Below are 20,828 nucleotides of genomic sequence, written 5' to 3' on the forward strand. Positions count from 1 at the left end.
TTAAAGGCGAACGTTTAAATAAGCACCAGAAAGAAGCACACTTTAAAACACAATCCCAGAAAAAATCATAACAGGGATTTAATATAGAGAAATATTTTCAGATTCAGGCTTATATATAATTTTTTAGAAATTTGTGGGATAAAAAGCAAGATTTTAGTTTTGTGTGATTTTTAGTGGATTTTTACTTGGCTAGAAAACTTTTGCAATCAATGAAATGTCAACTCTAGACATAGTCTATGGTATTTATTTATATTTTTGCGCTGTTGGCAGCAGTGTCGAAATAGCAGAGAACGGAGACATAACGGGTCGCGATCGCTCTGCTTTTTTATCAATTTACAACTCGACGAGCTTATTATCGTGATTTGTTTGTGTAAAAACGTAATCAGTAAATAGTAATAAGTGTTTCGCGTAACTATTCCACCAGCGCGGGTTTGTGGTGTCGAGTGATACCGTGTTACAAGTTGCGAGCAATGGCGGTGTGTCGGAAAGAAATGTTTGTTTAGGATTATAAATCCATCGTGTTTTCGTCCGTGATGGCATCGTTTAACGGTAAGTAACTATACAGACGCCCGTCCGTCGCAATTCACGCGACGTACCTTTAAATTGTTTAAGACTAGTGAGATAATAAACATAAACACGATACGCAGAATCTGAAGTAATCCAAACAAGTTTTCGGAGTTGTAAATTTTGAATGTGTGCTAAATTTGTGGGGCAGGCTTGGTCAATAGCGTGCATATAGCTGGAGGCCAGGCCTGTTGACATTTAAGGTGATGGTAACGGCTAGTGTCGCAAGCACTGGCAAAGTAGGTCATCCTCGCTCGGGTCAGCTGCGCGCGCCGCTCCGACGTCACGCCCGCCGCCCCGCGCCCCCCGGCCCCCGGCCCCGGCACCCTCCGGGCGCACCCCTGCACTATCACTTTCAAAATGCACAGATAATGTGACCTATATCTGCAATCTAGGGCACCTAGGCCAACACTGAAAGCTACTGCTATTTTGGATAGCCAAGGTTGATGTGCTATGAAAGGGTTTTTGGGGGTTAGTTTTGGTCATAACTTGACAAGGAATGAGATGGATGCAGTGACTTTCTTAGTTCACCCTCCCTATGAATTGCTTGCTATGTGCAAATTGCATTACCACAGCAAAGAAGCAACTTAAAAAAATCTAATTGGACTGTCTAAAACTACTTTAAACTAATAATTTAGCACTGTAAAGGACCTAGGACCTAAATTTGTGGAAAATGTGGTTTCAATTAAATATCCTGAGATTTTACTGATGGCTAATGAGACCACATATATTTGGCTGATGGTACATCCTGAAAATAAGCATTAAATCAAAACAAAACTTATTTGTTTTATAATAATAATAATTTATTTATTCAGACAACTAGATCCAAAAATTTTGTTAGTATTTCCTAAATGTGTCTGTTTCTGTTGTTATGATAGCACTAAAATGAAACTACATTGCAAAACAAGTTTTTTATTCTGGCTGGTTAGAACATTTTCCAAAATCATTATTTACCTGTAGAGTAATTTTCATTCATATTTTTCCCCAAATGCTTTTTTTCTCACATGGTTTTCAGTGAGTTAAAATTGGAAAAAAACGCGATTCTGGAAATAAGCTTCAGTAAAAAATCGTACAGGCAAATAATGTATCAACCCTCAGTCTCAATCAGTTGTAGTTGTACCTCAGTGTAATGTTGTGGTGGTGATAAATTGGTTTGTGTGAGTTGTGTGTGTTCTTACAGTGTGGAGGTGGAGGAACTGCATGAACACGCATATCTTGCATAAGCGTAGCTATCATAAGGTCGCGGGTGAGCAAAGAAATTCTTTTAGTTCATTGATTGAACCTCAGGTTATCTGGTTACTGAATGTAGCTACATGAGATCAGCTGTGAGCTAGCCTTCATTGTTAGTAAACTGTGAGTCATGGCGAGGGCTAAATGCTGAGTGTGGTGTAAACATGAACCTTTGCTGTTGATGTTATTGATAGATCTTTCTTAAGGCGTAAATTCTATGAATAATGTTTATATTTAGATCACGTTTGCTATTTGTCGTAGCAAAAGTGATCTACTCTATTAAATCCTAGAATCATATAATTTTATTTTTAATACTAGCTTTTGCCCGCGGCTTCGCCCGCGTGGAATTCGGCTATCGCGCGCTGTTTTCCCTGATAAAAAGTAGCCTAGGTATGTCACTCTCTGGCCCATAAACTATCTCTATGCCAAAATTAACGTTGATCCAAACATACAAACACACACACTTTTGCATAAATTTATAATATTAGTATGGATAAAATTCCTAAAAAAATTCCAATTAGTCTGGTAGTTTGATTATCAGAAAATATTCAACAAATAATGTCTATTAATTGACAAAATAAAAATAAATGAGATATTACAGCCGTTAGTTCCAACACGTTCGCGCGGAGTGACGTCACATGAAACTCATTGAAATGTAACTATCCCCTGCCATAATTACGGGTTACAGCATTAGTTCCAAAACTGTTTCGTGAGGGGCCGTGGTAGACTGACAGTGGGGTGTAATGGTGGCCTCCTGTCCCAGAGGACCTCGAAATGTCTACAAGTTCTCATGATAAAGTCCTTATTCCTCGACAACTCTAAAAATGTACTTAGTACATCAACTTGTAATACTGAGGAGCCTCATTCAGCAGGGCTACTACGAAACTCGAAGTTCGTGTTGTGTGGTCCCTCTGACACTTTTACTATTTAATATGAGAGCGAGAGGGACGGTACAATACGAACTTCGAGTTTCGAGTTTCGTAGTAGCCCTGCAGCTCTGTCGACCTGAGCCTCAAACCAGAGGTAACAAACTACATGCCATCAGAAGTTGTGAGTTCAAATGTGACTTAAGAATAACACTGCACTCGCCTCAAGGGGTAATCGATAACTACCTACAATTCCAGGCAGACCTTCAGTACAGACATTGAAGGGTGGTGTTTGATTGTGCGTTACAGGAGCGGCGCAGGGCTGCGCGGCGCGGTGATGCCGGGCGCCCCATGAGCCGGCTGCTGTGCTGCCGCCGCCACCGCGCGCGCCGAGACATGGGCGCCGCGCTCTCGCTGCACCCCCCGGTACTTATAGTCCAACCATTTGTTCCTGACCCATCATAGAACATTCTCACTACAGTGTCATAATAAATTCCCTTGTCAACCAATTGCAAAGCGATGTCAATATATATTTTTTTTCAACGAACGAACAGCGGGTCACGTAGTACACGAGTCGCAACCGTTGCTGCTACAGTTGCACATGCTCTACCAGTGGCCTCAACATCTTCGTTAGGGAACCCAGAGTCAAAAGACAGGATAAGTGTGATTGCTCCATCGACATAATTGCAACTGTTTGAACAGTTACTGTTGGTGTACAGAACTCTTGTCACACTTACTACAAACATGTAAAACGTACGAGAATCTGGAGAGATTCTAGTGTTACGTACGGCACCATGCCCCTGTAACGTACCCACAAGGGTACGAGCTTAAACTACTAAGCTAATTATAAAGCTTTGTATTAAACTAAAAACCAATCGGTACTAAACCGATACACAATATACCGGTATTTTTGGTGGCAGATTGAAGGTCACCACATTGTTGGTTGTGTGTTCCAGGAGGGCGAGTCGTGCGACGGCGCCGGCGGGCCGGCCGCGCCGCCCACCATGGCTGACGTGATCCGGTCAGTGCCGTCTGCCGTGCCAGCTGCACTATATTAACAGGGTGTCCACTTTCTGGGAACTCACGGAAAAGTCAAGGTGGTCAGGGAAAATCAGGGTTTGCTAGAAATACGAAAAGTCAGGGAAGAACTCGTGATTTCCCAAAACTTACTCGATATTTTGACACCAGTCGTTCCAGTTCTGGGCGATGTATTAAAGATTGGCACCCTACGGTGGCACCATAAAAACAGACAATGCAAAAGTGAGCTTGTTTGGTGTGCAGTAAATTCCCATCATCGGGTTTAGCTAGTTAGTAGGTATCTTGGGGCAGTAAAAAAAATCATGTAAGTGTCATATAACCACTTTACTTAGAAACTTAGAAATGTGGTCAGGGAAAAGTAAGGGTTTTTTTTTGGGATTTAGTGGACACCCTGATTAAAGGTCTACGTTAGCTGACGTGGCTTGCACGCAGCGGGTGAACGCCTGTTGAACAATAGTATGACCAGCGCTAACTGCGCGCGTCGCGTGCATAGGATTTGCGTCAGCTAGCGTGGGGCCTAAATTATAGTTGTCCTACTAGCTTGTATCAGCGTAAAGTTGACACCATAAACCATTATGTGTGGCAGTTGAATAGAAATTCTGGGAAACTTTAGTGGTAATTCTTAAACCTCGTAACACATCCTCATACATCTCTCTCGCTTTGCTTAGTTTGGGACTAGGTCAATTGGTGTCAAGTGTCCCATGGTATTTATTTATTTAAAACGATGGTACCGATATGGAAGGTATCGCTAACCGATGTGATGCGCGTTGCAGGGAGAGGAAGAAGAAGGCGGGCGGCGCGGGGCTCGCCACGCTGCGCCGCCGCATCGCCGCCGCCGCCAGGCGACACAGCGACTCGCGCCCCGACAGAGGTCAGTACATACATACAATAATGACCAATGCACATTGAATATTTAAGAAGAATATGGTGCTCTAAAATACCCAGTTTTGGCTCCTCGCTCAGCGTTTTAGTGTCATTAGGCTTGTCAAATAGCATTGAGCAATGAGCTAAAAAAACCGCACTGTACTTCTGATCTCCCCACATTTATTGACGCGGAATCGGCTTAAGCAGATTAACAGATCGTTAATATTCGGCAAAAAGAGAGTTGTACACAGAATAGATCCCTGAGGCACCCCGGCGTTAATCGACAAGAGATCAATCGAGCAGCCATCAATGAGTAGTCGAATAAACTGGTGCGACTCGAGTGTAGTGAACTGTATGCACAGACAAGTAGAAATGCCAAACATAGCGAGTTTGTAGAGAAGGTTATCATGCTAAACTTTATCGAATGCCTTGGAGACGTCAAGAAAGACGGTAAGAGTTTTATCTTTCAACAGTCTCGTCCTAAAGGCGATGTGTGAGGGAAACAATCACCAATAGAAAGATTATTTCATTTTTCGAGCCTCGCTTAGCGCTTTATCGCTATTTGGTTTATATTTTCCGATGAATAGATGAATTCTCTGATGGAAGCGCATCTTAAAATTTGCATATGCACACATGTGTGATAAGTTACTATTTTTAATTAGCTTGGAGAATTGTCTTTCTCTTTCTCCTGAGTAAGTCCTACTTCTAAATTTTCTCCATTCATCCCGAGTTTGACTGGTATCCGGCCAGTTGTTAAGAGGAGTATTGTGTAGAGTATTGGGTTTCAAAAGAGGTGCAGGTGGACCCCCATTGGTCTATGGGAGATCAGACGGGGGTCCACGATGGCGTGAAAAAATGAAGTTTTGGGAATATAGATGAAATGTAGCAGCAGGGAGTCTACCGAAACTTTGAACGTGGTCTAGAGCTTATCTTTTATTGTTTATGGAAGTGTATGTGGATGATATGCGTGTTTTGCGTACAGGGTGCGAGCACGCGCGTTTCATCCGGTCGGTGGTGTCGTCGTGGCGGCTGGCCGAGGTGTTCCTGCTGTGCCAGGAGCTGGAGGCCGGCGCCGCGCTCAGGGACCTCGTCACGCAGGCCGAGCTGGCGAGGGAGCCCGCCGTCGCGCTGCCCGCAGCACTGCACGCGCAGGCGCAGGACAGGTACGGGGCAGGCGCGGGACAGGCACGTAGCAGGCACGGGACGGTTGCACTAAACGGTGGTGATGTGTTACAGGCGATGGTGCGACGTGCAGCTTTGCGGCGCGGGCTGGGTGCTGCCGGCGCACCGCGCGCTGCTGGCCGCGCGCTGCAGCTACTTCCGCGCGCTGCTGCACCGCCACCCCAGGTACACGCCACACGCCACACGCCACACGCCACATGCCACCCCCATACAGCTGGCGGCGCGGGCTGGGTGCTGCAATATACACGCCAACGCCACACGCCACGATAAGCTTGCTAATATCAAAACTGGTGGCACGTCTTTGTTTGGAGCAGCATAACACTCCGAAATGTTAATGTTTTTCGCCTGGCGACTGTATAATAGCGGCTAGTAGTCACTAGTTCCCTTGTAGTAATATCGTCTGTTCTGTTCGTTAGCGGCGGCTGCCGGGTGCCGCTGGACGGGCCGTGCGCCAACATGTCGCGCGCCGAGTGCGAGGCGCTGCTGGCCGCGCTGTACGCCGGGCCCGCCGCGCACTGCCGCGCCGCAAGACACGACCGCCGTCAGTACACACAGACACACAGACACACACACACACACACACAGACACCAACCAACAGCTCCTACGTGACCATCACAGACCGATTATGATCACAGACACAGACCACCTCCAATATGACTGTCTTTATGCTCTCTCAGCTGAATCTGGATCTCTAGTATCTAACTAATCACTTTGGCGAGACGATAGAGAGGCTCAATTTAGCTGAAGCTTTTGACACTGTATGCTATGGGACAAATCTGGTGAAACTACCACCTGACGAGCAGGCCGTGATATTATGCCTATGGATTACCAGCTTTTGTAGGGATCGGAGCATTGGAGTTCCTATGGACGGTACGTGCTCCGATTTGGAATATGTAAACGCTGGTATACCTCAAGGTTGTGTGCTTTCGCCCACGCTATTCAGTTAGTATGTTAATGGTATGTAGCTCGCTGTCAACAGCTGAAACACATTGACTCGTATGCTGACAGTCCGTTACGTTGCAGATTGCGAGCGCGGGTTCAGCTCGGACGGCAACCTGGATATCATCAACGTGGAGGGCACCGGATGTGAGTATTAACAGATTTATGTTTAAACAGTGATTAAAATGGAATTGAAGTCAGCAAGCAACATTACGCTTATGTGCGTCTAAATGAAAAATGATAGAAATGTACATCAAAACTGCCGAAATATGTAACTAATGTTAGATTTCACGTTTTTCATTTTTGTTTCAAACGCCAAAAATGTTTTAGAGAAAATTTCTGAACAATAAATAACCTTATCGATTACTAAAATAAAAGCAAATGATTTTCGAATTTTTACGTTGTTCAACGTTGTTGACAAGCGAATTTTAAAATTATGAGTTTAATAAGCTAACTAAACTAAAGGATTTGAAGCCATTCTAAAATCGAAGTTCGTATCGTGCCGTCCCTCTCACTCTCGCATATCAGCGTCAGCGGGACGGCAACATATAATCCATGAATGTTAAACCGATGTCGGTGGTGGTGTTACGCAGCGTGCTCGTGCTCGCTGGGCGGCGCGCGCGGCGTGCGGCGGCTCGCCGAGCGGCTCGGCGCAAGGCTCGACGACCTGCATCGCGACATGCGCTATCTGCTCGACTCCGGTCAGTTCACTACACTACACTACACTACACACACTACACACTACGGGTGCCACGCGAGTTGACAGATGCTCTTTACGTGCGTTGGCTTATTTGTTGCGTTGCAGGCGAGTACGCGGACGCACGGCTGTCGTTCGCGGCGGAGGGCGGCGGCCAGTTCGGGTTCCGCGCCGCGCTCGAGCTGCCCTGCCACCGCGTCGTGCTCGCCGCGCGCTCGCGCTTCTTCAGGTGACCGGGGAGAGGGGGGGGGGACTGAATCGCGTACCAGCGTGGAACCATTGTCCTATCAATGTCATCTTGACATCCCATATTTTTGCCTAAAAAATCGCAGACGATTACTTCCACCCTGGTACGTGATTCAGTTTCCTTGACTGACCACTTTGAACACCAAACAATCTATGGCAAGTCACACTATTGGAATATTCGGGATTATTTTAAGACAAGTTGTTTGTTTGTTTATACTCTTTATTATACAAATAAGTGTTAAGTACAAAGGCGGACTTATCTCTGAAGGGATCTCTGCCAGTCAACCTAAAAGTGGTAGAGAAGAGCAATCAAAAAAAGTATAGACAAATAAAGCAAAACACTTGAATAAATAAATGTTGTATATTTCTTACTGAAAAAATTCTGACTCGTATCTTTGAAAGCCTCGCGGCGCTCGGCTCGTACAGCAACCTCAGCACGCCATTTCTCAATTTCCAAGCGTCACTAATATTGTAGTGTTTTACTAATAGCATTGTGTGTGTAGGAGCGCCATGTCGCGGCGGTCGGGGGGGGGGGGCGGGGCGGGGGGGGCGGGGCGGGCGGCGGCGTGGCGGCCGGCGTGGTCTGCGTCGACGAAAAGGTGCTGCCGAGACGGTTCGCGCGCGCATTGCTGCACGCCGCGTACACCGACCAGGTACGGGGGGGGGGGGGGGGCTGTTATACACTACACGTGCACACATTACTCGTTTGATAACGGAGAAGCGTGATAAAAATATGGACCTACGCAAAGAAGCGGTTGAATCAATCAATTCTCTAGACATACCCAAGGCATTTGATAGGGTTTAGTTTTGATAACCTTCTCTACAATCCTTCCCGTTTGACATTGCTGCTAGTCTATGCTATTGGCTTACCGATTTCCTGAGGCATAGGTCTATTCGAGTAGTCGTGAATGGGCTGCTCGTCTGATCTCATGGTGATTCATCCCGGGTTACCTCAGGGTTCTGTTTTCGTTACAACTCTCTTCTTGCTGCACATAAACTGCTGCTCGAATCTTTGAGTACGCAGACGATAGCACTGAAACTGCTTGGTTTGAACTTCCGAGCTCATCTGAACTTGGGCTCTACCATTGACATCTAATATTTCTCGCTGTAATAATTATTTGTATTAAAAAAATCGTAAACAGATAAAGTACCTATAGGTGACGGAAAATGGTGTTTTTCTATAACACTGGTTTAATTTATTATACATGTATTCATTCAGAAAATTTGTGAACTTTTCAGGTGGACTTAACGTTGATCGGGCGGAGCACCAATTCACCAAACAACACCAGCAGCAGCGGCTCCGTGAGTGATCCACAGTAGTTTCCGATTATTAAACTAGACTTTATTCGCGGCTTTGCTCGCATTCCATTAGTTCCCGCAGTTGAATTGGGTTATTATCATTTCGTCTAAAAAGAAGCTGGTCTAAGTACCAAGTGGTCTAAAATTCTTTGACTCAAAATCGACGGAGCGCTGAAATGATACTATACCGTTTTGAACTATCACAAGTTGCTGTTGCAAGCTGTTTATAAGCTTTTATTTAGTTTCATCTGTCCCGTTGTCTGTCTGTCTGTCATTGTAAATTCGACCAACTTTCAGTAGTCGGATTTTTCAGTGGTCGAATTTGGTATACTTATGTAAATTGCGTGACAATCTGGTGGTGACATCCTGGTAGTCCGGCCAGGATCGTCTCCGCGGGACGGAACTCTTCAACGGTTAATAGCATCGACTCGAAATTTGGTATGAAAATGTAGTTTGGGTGACAATGCAAGTACAGTCAACAAAAGTACAGTCAGCAAGAAAAAATTGTATCAAAAATGACATTTACCAAAAAGTTATTATTTGAGTTGTTTGGATGCGTAGCCGGCGACGTCGCCTTGGCGTCCCGGCGAGGCAGGGCTCTGCTTGTGAGAGTGACCGTGTGTGTGTCTGTCTGTCTGTCAGGGCTGGTCGGTGGGGCGGGGCAGCAGCCGCGCGCCTTCCACCGCCATGCTGGACGATGCCTTCCAGCTCTACGAGATCGCCAGGTAACCACCAGCGTCACCATGGACCACCAGACACCTATAATAATAATAATCCATACATATATTATAAATGCGAAAGTGTGTGTGTTTGTATGTTTGTCCGTCTTTCATGTCGAAACGGAGCTACAGATCGAGGTGATTTTTGGCATAGAGATAGTTTATGGGCCGGAGGGTGACGTAGGCTACTTTTTATACCGGAAAAATCAATTTCTGAGGGAACAGGGCTTGATAACTGAATTCCAAGCCGCGGTAATAAGACAAAATTGCACAAGATAGGAAATAAACAATTACAAAGAAAAACTTAGGTTTAACGTTGCACAATTAAACAAGTTGAATTAAGTTTAGGTTTCCAATACTGATAATATTTAATAAATAAATCCGGATAACTCACATCTTCGCACGTGGCTCGGGCACGTAGAAAGGTTGAGAGAGGATCGACCCGTGAAGAGGACGCACTTGGGACGACCGAGTAGACGTAGGCCGGCTGGTCGTCCCGGGCCCGGGCACCGCTGGAGGGACGGCCAAGGGGTCCACAGCTGGCAAGAGCCAGCTCAATATCGCGGGTCACTGCGCCCTGATAGTAAGTATACTCACATCTGAATTGATTGAGTGTTATCTCACCTGCTGAAAAGTGCAGATCTCACTGGTTCAGTAAAAAGCTAGCCTTGAAGAGCCTTAGGTTGTACCTGTGTGGAAAATTGGGAATACCTTATTTTGGGTTCTACGTCAGATTTTTGAAAAAATTACTGCCAAGTTTCTTGCGGCACATTCCTCTTGGCAATGATGGTTTTTTTTAAAGCGCTGGTAGTATGAAAAAATGACGTCATGGTAAAAAACCCTTTGCAGTACTTGCAGAATAATCGTTTTGATTTGTTCTTGGTGTTAGTTCACGTCAAGAGATTCTTGGAGTGTTTTTAAAATGTTATTTGTTGTGGGCAGGTTTCTGGAGATGCCGATAGTGGCGCAGGGCTGCGAGGACGCGATCCAGGCGGCGCTGTGTCCCGAGACATTGCCGCACATACTGCGCTGGACCGCCACCAGCGTCGCCAGCCCCTGGGTGCACCGGTACGTGTGTGTGTGTGTGTGTGTCTGTGTGTGGCGCGAGACACCCGGCCGGCTGACCGAGCGACTGTCGCGTTGCAGGCAGGCGATGCGCTACCTCCGCGACGAGTTCCCGACGATAATGTCGAACGCGGCGGCGGCGCGGCTGCCGCGGGCGGCGCTGGCCGCGGCGCTCGGCTCGCCCTTCACGCAGTGCAGCGAGGCGCAGGCGCTCAGGGCGCTGCTGCGGCTGGCGGAGCGCGGCAAGCAGCCCGGTGAGGGACCCGACAGAAACAGACCCTCCCTCCGTCTACAAACACAACCACCATAAACCCCTCACTATTCAACAATCCTCCCCCTAGAACCACAGCCACCATAAACCCCTCACTGTTCAAAAATCCTCCCCCTCTAGAACCACAACCACCATAAACCGCTCACTATTTAACAATCCTCCCCCTAGAACGCCTACACAACAGCTTGTAGTAACGAGCCGAGCCGAAACCAAACCGAATACGGTTCCACCGCTTGGCAACTCTCGCGATGTCGATCCACCTAATGGGAGACCTGCCAATGGTGCGTCTTCGGGTCTGTAGGTATTCGGCACTAGTGAACTTTCCCTCGACGATTATCCAAGATCTATCTTAAGGCCAGTGAGGGAAAAGCATGTGTAAGTAGCGTTCGTTACGTTAGTCTTTTAAATGTCATAATCTTCAGTTAATATACCTATAGCACCACCTTTGTAATAGTTATCAGGTATAGCATAAGCAACATGCAACCCTGGTAGGCAAAAAACAGTGTTAGACCCAAATAAGTACCTTGAGGAACCCCAGAAGAAGCATTATAACTCTTCGGATTTATATCCGCACATTATTATCTTACGCTATCTTAAAGTAAGATTGAATGAAAACCAATCCAGCAAACAGACACGTGCCAGACTTCATTTTCTTTTAATTCAGAATTTCATGATCAACTAGATCGAAAGGCTTACTAATGTCGGTGTATGTAGCGTCAATTTGATGTCCCGGTCTAAAGCTCTGAACGAATCAGAAATAAACAGATCAGATCAGATACAGTCGCTTTTAAGTTTCTCCATAAAAAATATAAAATCTGTATTGTCCGGCCGGTAAGGTCAAATCTAATTCAGTGCACACTTAGGGCTCCGTTTCCACCAGAGATATCAAAAATACAAATTGCATAGAAAAACCAGAAAAAGAGATCAGCGCTGGGAATCGAACTCAGGTCCTCAGCATTCCGTTCTGCGTGCTGTACCCCTACACCACTACTGGACTTGTCCAGTGCTGAGAAGTTGGGTTCGATTCCTAGCGCTGGTCTCTTTTTCTGGTTTTTCTTTGCATTCATGTTTCAGTTTGTATTTTCGATGTGGATTTCACGGGATGATCGTAAATGTAACAAATTTGGAGTTGAAATAAAAAATACAAAAATACTCCAAAAACCATTAATCCACCAGAGATGTGCGAAGAATTTGTTTTTGATGAACCAATAGAAACGCTTCATTTGCCTAGCCTCGCTTCGCTCAGCTGTTTCCTAGTGAGCTGTGCTGTGTATCCTCGCACGTTTCTGGTGTAAACACAGCGTCAAAGTCATGTCGGTTTCGAGTGCCTAAGATTGGAGCTCTGTACATGACACTACCGTGAGACCCGCTCCTATTAAATAATATTGTAACTGATAACTCACGTCTTAAATCGAGTTCAGCTGGACATGTTTCGGGCTAATTCGTAGCCCTTCTTCCTAGGAGCAACGCGAACACGCGTGATTAACTCAAGTGGATATAATTCCCCAGAGCCGAACGTGGTGTGGAGCTCGAGCGCGGAGGGCGGGCGGCGGCGCTCCCTGCCGGACGCGGAGGCGCTCGGGCCGCTGGCGGCGCTCCTCCGGACGTCGCACCTCGCGCCGGCCGCGCTGGCCGCCGCCGCGCGCCGCGGGCTGCTGCCGCCCGCGCCCGCCCCGCCCCGCCGCCCGCCGCTCGCCCCGACCCGCGCCCGCCCAGATACTTCCTGCCCTACCTGGACGAGCTCAAGGTGACACCCGACCACCCCGCAGACCCAACTGTTTCTTTTCATATTCTTTGTCCCTTAAGACGACGCGACCCAAAAAAAAAAGATAGCACACGCGCAATCAAGATCCTATTTCTCTAAAGGTTACAAATCGGACTTTTTTTTTTATTCGACTGGGTGGCAAACGAGCAAGTGGGTCTCCTGTTGATAAGAGATCACCACCGCCCATAAACATCTGCAACACCAGGGGTATTGCAGATGCGTTGCCAACCTAGAGGCCTAAGATGGGATACCTCGAGTGCCAGTAATTTCACCGGCTGTCTTACTCTGCACGCCGAAACACAACAGTGCAAGCACTGCTGCTTCACGGCAGGATTAGCGAGCAAGATGGTGGTAGAAATCCGGGCGGACCTTGCACAAGGTCCTACCACCTGCAAAACCAATTTTGACTGCCAGTTTCATCATACTAAAATTTACTTTAGAATATTATCATATTACTCTGGTACCCAATCCAGTTTCATCGCCTGTACATTGATTTGAAAAACCATTTATGGCGAAGTCACTGTAAAAGCTCGTAAGTTCTAAAAAAGTTCCGGTCACAGATGGAGTTATAATGTGTGTTTGTGTGTCAGGCTCTGCTCGAGGACCAGCCGGTGCCGGAGGCCGAGATCGCGCGCATCCGGCGCTCGCGCAACCAGCACCGGATACCCGACACGCTGTACATGGTCAGTTGATTGTTACCGTTTGTTACCACTCTTAGTTATAGCCATTTTCATGTAAATCACGTATATGTAAATAAATATATTTGAATTTGAATAAATATACACTAAAATTAATCCTTGCTCTTTTTAGAGTATGGTACGAAATAAATTAAATTTAAAATAGTATTCGCTTTTAAATTGATCATTCACAGATAAAAAAATGTTATAGAATATGTTAGTATTACTAAAAAAGTGTTTAACATCATTTACATATGTGTCAAAAAGCGGCAGACTTAAAAAAGAACCTTGCGGGACCCCAAAGGTGACTTGCACTATGTTAGACTGGTAACCATTTATCGCTATTCTCTGAATTCTGTTACTAACCGAAAATGTGAACTCTCAGTAGATTACCACGAATGCCATTAAATGCTATTTTTGTGAAGAAGAAGTTCATGATCAACGCTATCAAAGGCCTTTCGGAAGTCTGTTTATATGACTCGATCCATATTAAAGTATCTAGTGAAGATAATTAAGTTAGAGTAAGGCACTCAGTTAAAAACGTGTTTCTGTTCTTTTACAAGTTGCTTCTTACCTCACTTGCGTCGCAATTAGTGCTCAAAAAATCGCAGTATTAAAGAGAATAATCCACTCACGCTTCTGACTAGCCTCGTCGTCATGTTGAATCAGGTGGCGGCCGAGCGTAACGCGACAACAGCCACGACGCAGCCCGCCAGCTGCTCCGCCGCGGAGAGTGCTTGCGTCTCACCTCGCGTGCTGGCGTCGCTGCGAGCAAGAGTGAGAGAGCTGCGCAGCGCGCCGCCCGCCGCGCGCGCACTCGCACTGCAGGCCAGCGACACGCGCGCCGTGCGCACGCAGGTGAGGGAGGGAGACAGCTGCGAGGGCGAGCCTGCGTCTAGATAGTAATTATTGTTTATTTTGTTTTGGTCTAGATAGTACCTAAGCACATTACCATACACGGTTTTTTTTAAGAGCGTTTTGTGTCCCTTAGACAACGTCGTATACAAAAGGTTTTGACCCCGATGATCTGATAATTAAAAAGTTGATTGACCCTAATAGTAAAATTGATAGTGATAATTGGGTAATTTTTTATTAAAAAAATATTATTCTAATTAATCTGTTGGGTAGCTTACCAGAAAATATTGCCCAGGTTTTTTTTCTTTTGTCAGTCAAACAAAAGGTGACAAAAATAAAACGCAAACTGGAATCACGAACAACACAGAAGTTTCCCTGCCGGCCGCGCGGCCGCGTTAGGTATTCGTTTGGGATATTGCTGTCTTTATCGCTCGCGACATAAGCGCTCGCAAGCCCCCCCCCCCCCATGCCTTCCGCAACGACGTCCGTAATTTATATCGAGGTAGCTGTAGGCTTTTCAAGATTTGGGCGGTTGAATTTTGGGTTTCGTTGTTTCATTATATGAAAAGTATAGCACAGAAATCAATGATATTTTACAATCAAGATATTCATTATATTTTCTATGCCTGTGGTTTTTGATTTTTGTAAATTTTTACTCGCTTTATTAGTCTTAATTCTCGTGCAAAGTGGACATCTTTTTTTGTCGACTTTTTAACTTCTGTAATTTTGATATTACACATTTATATGCAAATCTGAAAAACCACGGGCATAGATAATTACGTCTAGTCCATACTTACAAAATTTCATCTATTTCTGTTGCCTAGTTTTCAAATGAGACCGGGACTACGTTTGTATGGAGAATGGAACGAAGAGACTTCTCTTAAAGCTCCGTGACTTTAAGGGGCTGTTTTCACCATCCATTGATTAGTGTTACTGATGGTTAAATGTGATGCCGTCTCCGTCTATTCGAACAAAACAAATAGAGACGGCATCACATTTAACCGTCAGTTAACACTAATCAATGGATGGTGAAACAGCCCCTAAGAGTGTCCTGTTTGCCGGCCTTGTCGCTGAGCCTCAGGTCTCAGGCCTTGGTGGTGTTCCAGATCGCGCTGCGGGCGGTGCGCGAGCAGGGTCTGCCGGACGCGTGCGCGGAGCTCCTGCTGGCGGAGCCCGACACCGACACCGACACCGACGACACCAGCGACAGGTCTGCTGATGCACCACAATACACAATACACAAACCCTGTGTGTCCCTGAGACCAGGCCCACCGTACAACTTAAATTGGCATCGAAATTTAAAACTTAATGTCTCGTAGATAAAGTTGATTTTTAGGGTTCCGGAGCCAAAATGGCAAAATATAGTTTCGCCATGTCTGTCTGTCTGTCTGTCCGTCCGTCCGCGGCTTTGCTCAGGGACTATCAATCAATGCTATATACTGCTATAAGCTGCATGCTACTTTAATACGAGCAAATAATTAAAACATATATTGTACTCGTCAAACTGAACAACATTAGTTTAAAAATAATGGAGCCTTTAGATTTTCCCTTTTTCATACAAATTAAATACTGTTATCAATATGTACAGTCAACGTCATATATTATAAGTGATCACTTTTGTACCTTGTAATTTTAACGTCATGTTTGAAAAGCCATACGAAATTGTGTACCGGCTGAAAGCGACAAGGAACAAAAGTGATCACTTATTATGACGTTGACTGTACGCCATCCTAGAACCCCCTGACGTCCCCTGTCACGCTACAAATATCAAACATTTTGTTTTACATTGCTTCTTCGTGTAACTTTAAAGTGTAATAAAACTAAGATTGTGTTTTTTAGAATCTTTTTGTATTTTTTATTTCAATTCCAAATTTTTACTTTTACGGTCATCCCGTAAAACCTAAATGGAAAATACAAACTGATATATAGATGCACAGAAAAAACAGAAAAATAAGACCATCACTGGGAATCGAACCCAGGGGGTACCGAGGACCTGGGTTCGATTCCCAGTGATGGTCTTATTTTTCTGTTTTTTCTGTGCATCTATATTTCAGTTTGTATTTTCAATTTTTGTAATAAAACTATAAAACCTAATTATAATTTTAAAAGTAGCTGAACTAATGTTGTACAGTTTGACAAGTACGATGTATGTTTTAATTATTTGCTCGTGTTACGCCACGGCCAGTACGGTCAAGGAGTTTATTTCATTGTCCGCCATGGAACCATTTCACAGTAAACGTCACAGTGACATTGCATATTTAACAAGGAAAGTCGTAATGATTTTTCTTTTGAAAAGGTTCCATGGTGGCCCATGAATTAAATTCCTTGACTGTACCTACCTATAATAAATATTGTGTCGTATTGTACTTGTTGGTTTAACATGGGGTGTGGGGTGTGTGGTGCGACAGGGAGCGCGGCTGGGAGTCCCCGCGGGCCGGGCGCGCGGAGCCGGAGCCCTGGCCCGACGCGGACTGCTGCAGGTAACGCTTCTTGGAAATTAACTATTTGTACTTTATAAAGTACATTGGGCCGTTATTCTTAGTGTTAATTAGTCCTTTATAAAGTACGCGAGGACCCAGAAGGATAGAATAGAAAATATACTCGGCGGTGTAACATTTACAAAATTACTTATTTCTGCATATACATTTAAGGGCCATATTTTTTGCCGTTCAGTATATTTATTTTTGAACAACTACAATACTCGTAATACAGCTAAAAAATTACACAGCAAACCATTCAACACACGGTGCTATGACACTGATTTTCAGCGGGTCCACAGTAACTTGAAACTACACCAAGTACCTATTAAAATCGGTATTTGCCCAAACAGAAAATTATCAATTTCAAACACATCACCCACGAAAACTGAGATCCCGACTTGTTGCCGAACTATAAACAAATAGTTTTTAACAACAAACGAAACCCTTACATTATAGAGAGAGAGAGAGAGAGAGAGAGAGAGAGAGAGAGAGAAAGAGATCACGACACGACAGATAAATGTGAACTTGAAGTACTCGTATTTGCGCGAGTATTTGTACAGTACAAAGAGTAGAGTAGTAGAGTAGTAGTAGTAGTAGTAGTTAGTATAAAGTACATTACCTAATTGTTGTTGGGTCGGGCAGGGCGGGCGGCGGCGGGTCGCTGCGCTGCGCGTCGGCCGGCAGCCTGCGCGGGCACGCCGCGGGTCAGTATACTGCTCCATATGGCTCTGGGTCCATCTACTTTTTCTTGTCCGTAAATGTAGTGTTTTTAGTGTTGTTATCCTGCCCCCGTCACTCAGGGGACATCAGTGATACATTTGCTTAGCCCTTTCGAACCCAGCCGATACAATTGTGCGGGTGAATTACATTTGAATTTTGAACTTGACATGTATTGTACATAAAGTCCATTTTCGTAACTCTTTTCATAGTCGGCTGGATTCGAAAGGGTTAGAAAAAATGTAATGTATACGAAGCAAGCTTAAGAGATGAGCCATAAAGGAATAACTTTTAGTAGATTTGTATCCCATAAAAGAATACTTTTAAGAAGTGACCCGGGAGACGTTACCAGGCAACCAGCTACACTAAAATGTTGATTGACCCATCTTTAAAAGACTAGCAGTTACCCGCGACTCCCACCGCGTAGAATTCAGTTTTTACTACCCCCCCAGGAACTACGCAATTTTCCGGGATAAAGCTAATCCTATGTTTTTCCCTGGGACGTAAACTATCTCTATACCGAATTTCATTTAGATCGGTTCAGCGATGTAAACGTAATTGAGTTACAGACATCCACACATCTTCACAACTTTAACATTTATAATATTAGTAGGATATAAGAGTCAAACAACTTTTTAGTGTAGCTGATTGGCCATGGTAGCGTCTCCTGAAATACTTATTGAAAGTATGATTTTATGAGGTAACTACAAATTTACTAAAAGGGAGTTGTGACAGTTTTAAGACAATTCCTTCAAGGGTCATCTCTTAAGCATGCTAAAATACTAAAATACATTGCAACCATTTTTCTAAGTAAGTGTATCACTGATGTCACCTGAGTAACGGCACAGGAGTAACACTTGAAAATTGGTTGACCCCATTTACTCATATTGCATAGTGTCGTATAATAATATAATAGGTAAATAACTTTTTCCTGTTTGTTATTCAGTCCCGTTGTCCAAGAGACAACAGTGACAGAGTTCCTTAAAAAACTGTTATAATGCTACTAATGTGCTTAGGAGATAGTCCATAAGCTAATACGCTTATAAAAACCCATATGAAAACTCATGACTTTAAAAAGTACTTCAGGAGACGTAACCATGGCAACGCGGTACAAGAGAAACTTGATCGACCCCAATAAAGGTTGCCTTTCAACCCTTTCAAGGAAATCCTTTCAAAAACATTTTCGCAAATCACTTAGCGAAAACGGAACTTTTTTTTTGCTTAATAGTATTATTAGTTAGACGTATGTTTGTGTCGCAGACCGCGCCGGCACGTGCCGCCGGGACCCTTCCCGACTGGACGCCGCCTGCAGCAGGTACCGTCACACCCCTCGAGCGCTTGCTTTTCTAAGTCGCTATACTCTCGGCAACGAAGACGTGTGAATTTGATTTTTTCAACTAAGATTATGTTTTTAGAGTTTTACTTGAAATTTATTTGTAACTATGGACATATCGATATTTTTGTAGTTATTTAGTGGTACTGTGTGTGTCCGTAGGGCGGGCTGGGCGGGCTCGGGCGCGGACGGCCTGTCGGCGCGCGTGCCGGACGTGGCCATGGCGCCCAACGGGAACACGCACCTGCTCACCCCCCGGGACTACTGCCGCCCGCCCAAAGGTCAGCGACCCTCCGACCACCACCTCCCAGCATCGCCCCGACCGCGCGTCCCTCCATACCATAGAGCGCTTCCTACGATCAGTACTCCATCCCTCGTCTTGTTTTTGCCCTCTACTATTTTTAATTTTGAAGTCATGTTCACTGCGAACAATTACATTAGTTTAGTCCGTCCAATCCCTGGTTATCCGGGTTTTTTACACTAAATGGGCCAATCAACTTTTTTACCGACACTAATCTGTCCGCGACATTTTTCAAACAATTGCAGATTTTTGTAAGTAAACATGTTTTTTCTGTAATTTAATAGATGGTGTACATGAATACATGCCATCCTACGTAAGTTCAACCTATTAAACCGTGAAATATCTTGTTGGAAGTACGATTTTTTGGTAACGCCAGAGACAATTTTGGTAACGCAGAAGACGCCCAAAGTGTCGGTAAAATAGTTGATTGACCCAAATATGAGTGAGTCTTACGGTAGTTTTATGTTCAAAGACTGATTCTTTTATTTATTAATACAGGTTGGCTCATTTAGATCGGTCAGTATGGGAAAGTCTGAAACTATAAGACATACGAAGATCTGTTCTTAGGAACCATGTCATCGATTTTAGTAACAAGAAACATGTTCTCAGTGCGGGAATCGTACCAGGTTGTTTCGAAAAAAAAACACTTTTTTTTTTAACTGGATAGGCAAAACGAGCAAGTGGGTCTCCTGATTGGTAAAGATCACCACCGCCCATAAACATTGCAACACCAGGGGTATTGAAGATGCGTTGCCATCCTAAGAGGCCTAAGATGGGAATATTCAAGTGCCAGTAATTTCACCGGCTGTCTTACTCTCCCACGCCGAAAACACAACAGTGCAAACTTGCTGCTTTTCACGGCAGGATTGAGCAAGTATGGTGGTACAATGCGGGCGGACCTTGCACAGGTCCTACTTACCTGCAAACTTTATTTTCTATTTGGATATCGATATTGTAGTCATAAGAGGTATGCAATAAGTTTAGTTATGAAACACGTATCTAGAATGAATAAATGCATTGTATTTTATATTCTTTCATTATGTAAGTTTTTATTTTTCAAATCTCCGGTGCCATTCCCGAGTTGAGTTAAGTTTTTTGTAAATGCAGTTTTCTTGTTATTAAAATCGACGACATGGTCCCTAAGGACAGATCTTGGTATGTGTTATAGTTTGAGAGTGTCCCATAGTGACCGGCCCTGTATAGTATGTCCACGCCCACGCGCGTGTGACGTGTTGGTGACGTGTGCGCTCCCCGCAGAGTACGGCGGCGTGCTGCAGCTGGACCTGGGGGACGGCGCCACGCACACGCCGCGCCCCGGTCAGTACAACACACCACACCAACACCACACCACACCACAACCACACCACACCACACCACACCACTGACTACTGCCGGCTGATACATCTTAACATCCAACAAACAACACCGTGCTCTTCTTGATTTCCGTTAACTTCGGCAGACGGCTCAGGTTGGTAGAAACTACCTGGTAATTAACATAATGGCCAAATAATATAACTAATGTTTTTTTTTCCATACATGTTATAGTTTCACAAACATTGTTAAGGCCAAATTATTTACAAACTTGATGAGTGTCATTGACGTGACAGTGGCACATCAGAGAGACATCACAAAAACTCACTTTTTAACCTTTTTTGTTAACTATGTGTTGTAGTTAAGGCCCTTAAAAATGACATGAAGCGAGGCCCTTTTATACTGTTT

General features: G+C 44.8%; 1 protein-coding gene across 1 annotated transcript; it reads left to right on the top strand.

The window, feature by feature from the left end:
* Positions 1–276: 276 nt before the first annotated feature.
* Positions 277–20,426, top strand: LOC141444496 (BTB/POZ domain-containing protein 7-like; the record flags this gene model as incomplete). The annotated part of the gene is given in 26 exon segments (XM_074110044.1): positions 277–549; positions 2,970–3,086; positions 3,617–3,681; positions 4,472–4,569; positions 5,545–5,725; positions 5,799–5,909; positions 6,161–6,285; positions 6,769–6,831; positions 7,278–7,385; positions 7,490–7,610; positions 8,131–8,160; positions 8,196–8,280; positions 8,867–8,929; positions 9,569–9,651; positions 10,588–10,713; positions 10,792–10,964; positions 12,491–12,621; positions 12,660–12,728; positions 13,337–13,429; positions 14,093–14,281; positions 15,385–15,488; positions 16,687–16,758; positions 17,401–17,462; positions 18,736–18,790; positions 18,971–19,089; positions 20,367–20,426. Coding segments are annotated over 25 exon segments (2,461 nt in total), but the record flags the coding sequence as incomplete, so codon positions are not given.
* Positions 20,427–20,828: the final 402 nt, after the last annotated feature.

The sequence above is a fragment of the Choristoneura fumiferana genome, chromosome 30 (genome assembly GCF_025370935.1).
Source record: "Choristoneura fumiferana chromosome 30, NRCan_CFum_1, whole genome shotgun sequence".
NCBI classification, from domain to species: Eukaryota; Metazoa; Arthropoda; class Insecta; order Lepidoptera; family Tortricidae; genus Choristoneura; species Choristoneura fumiferana.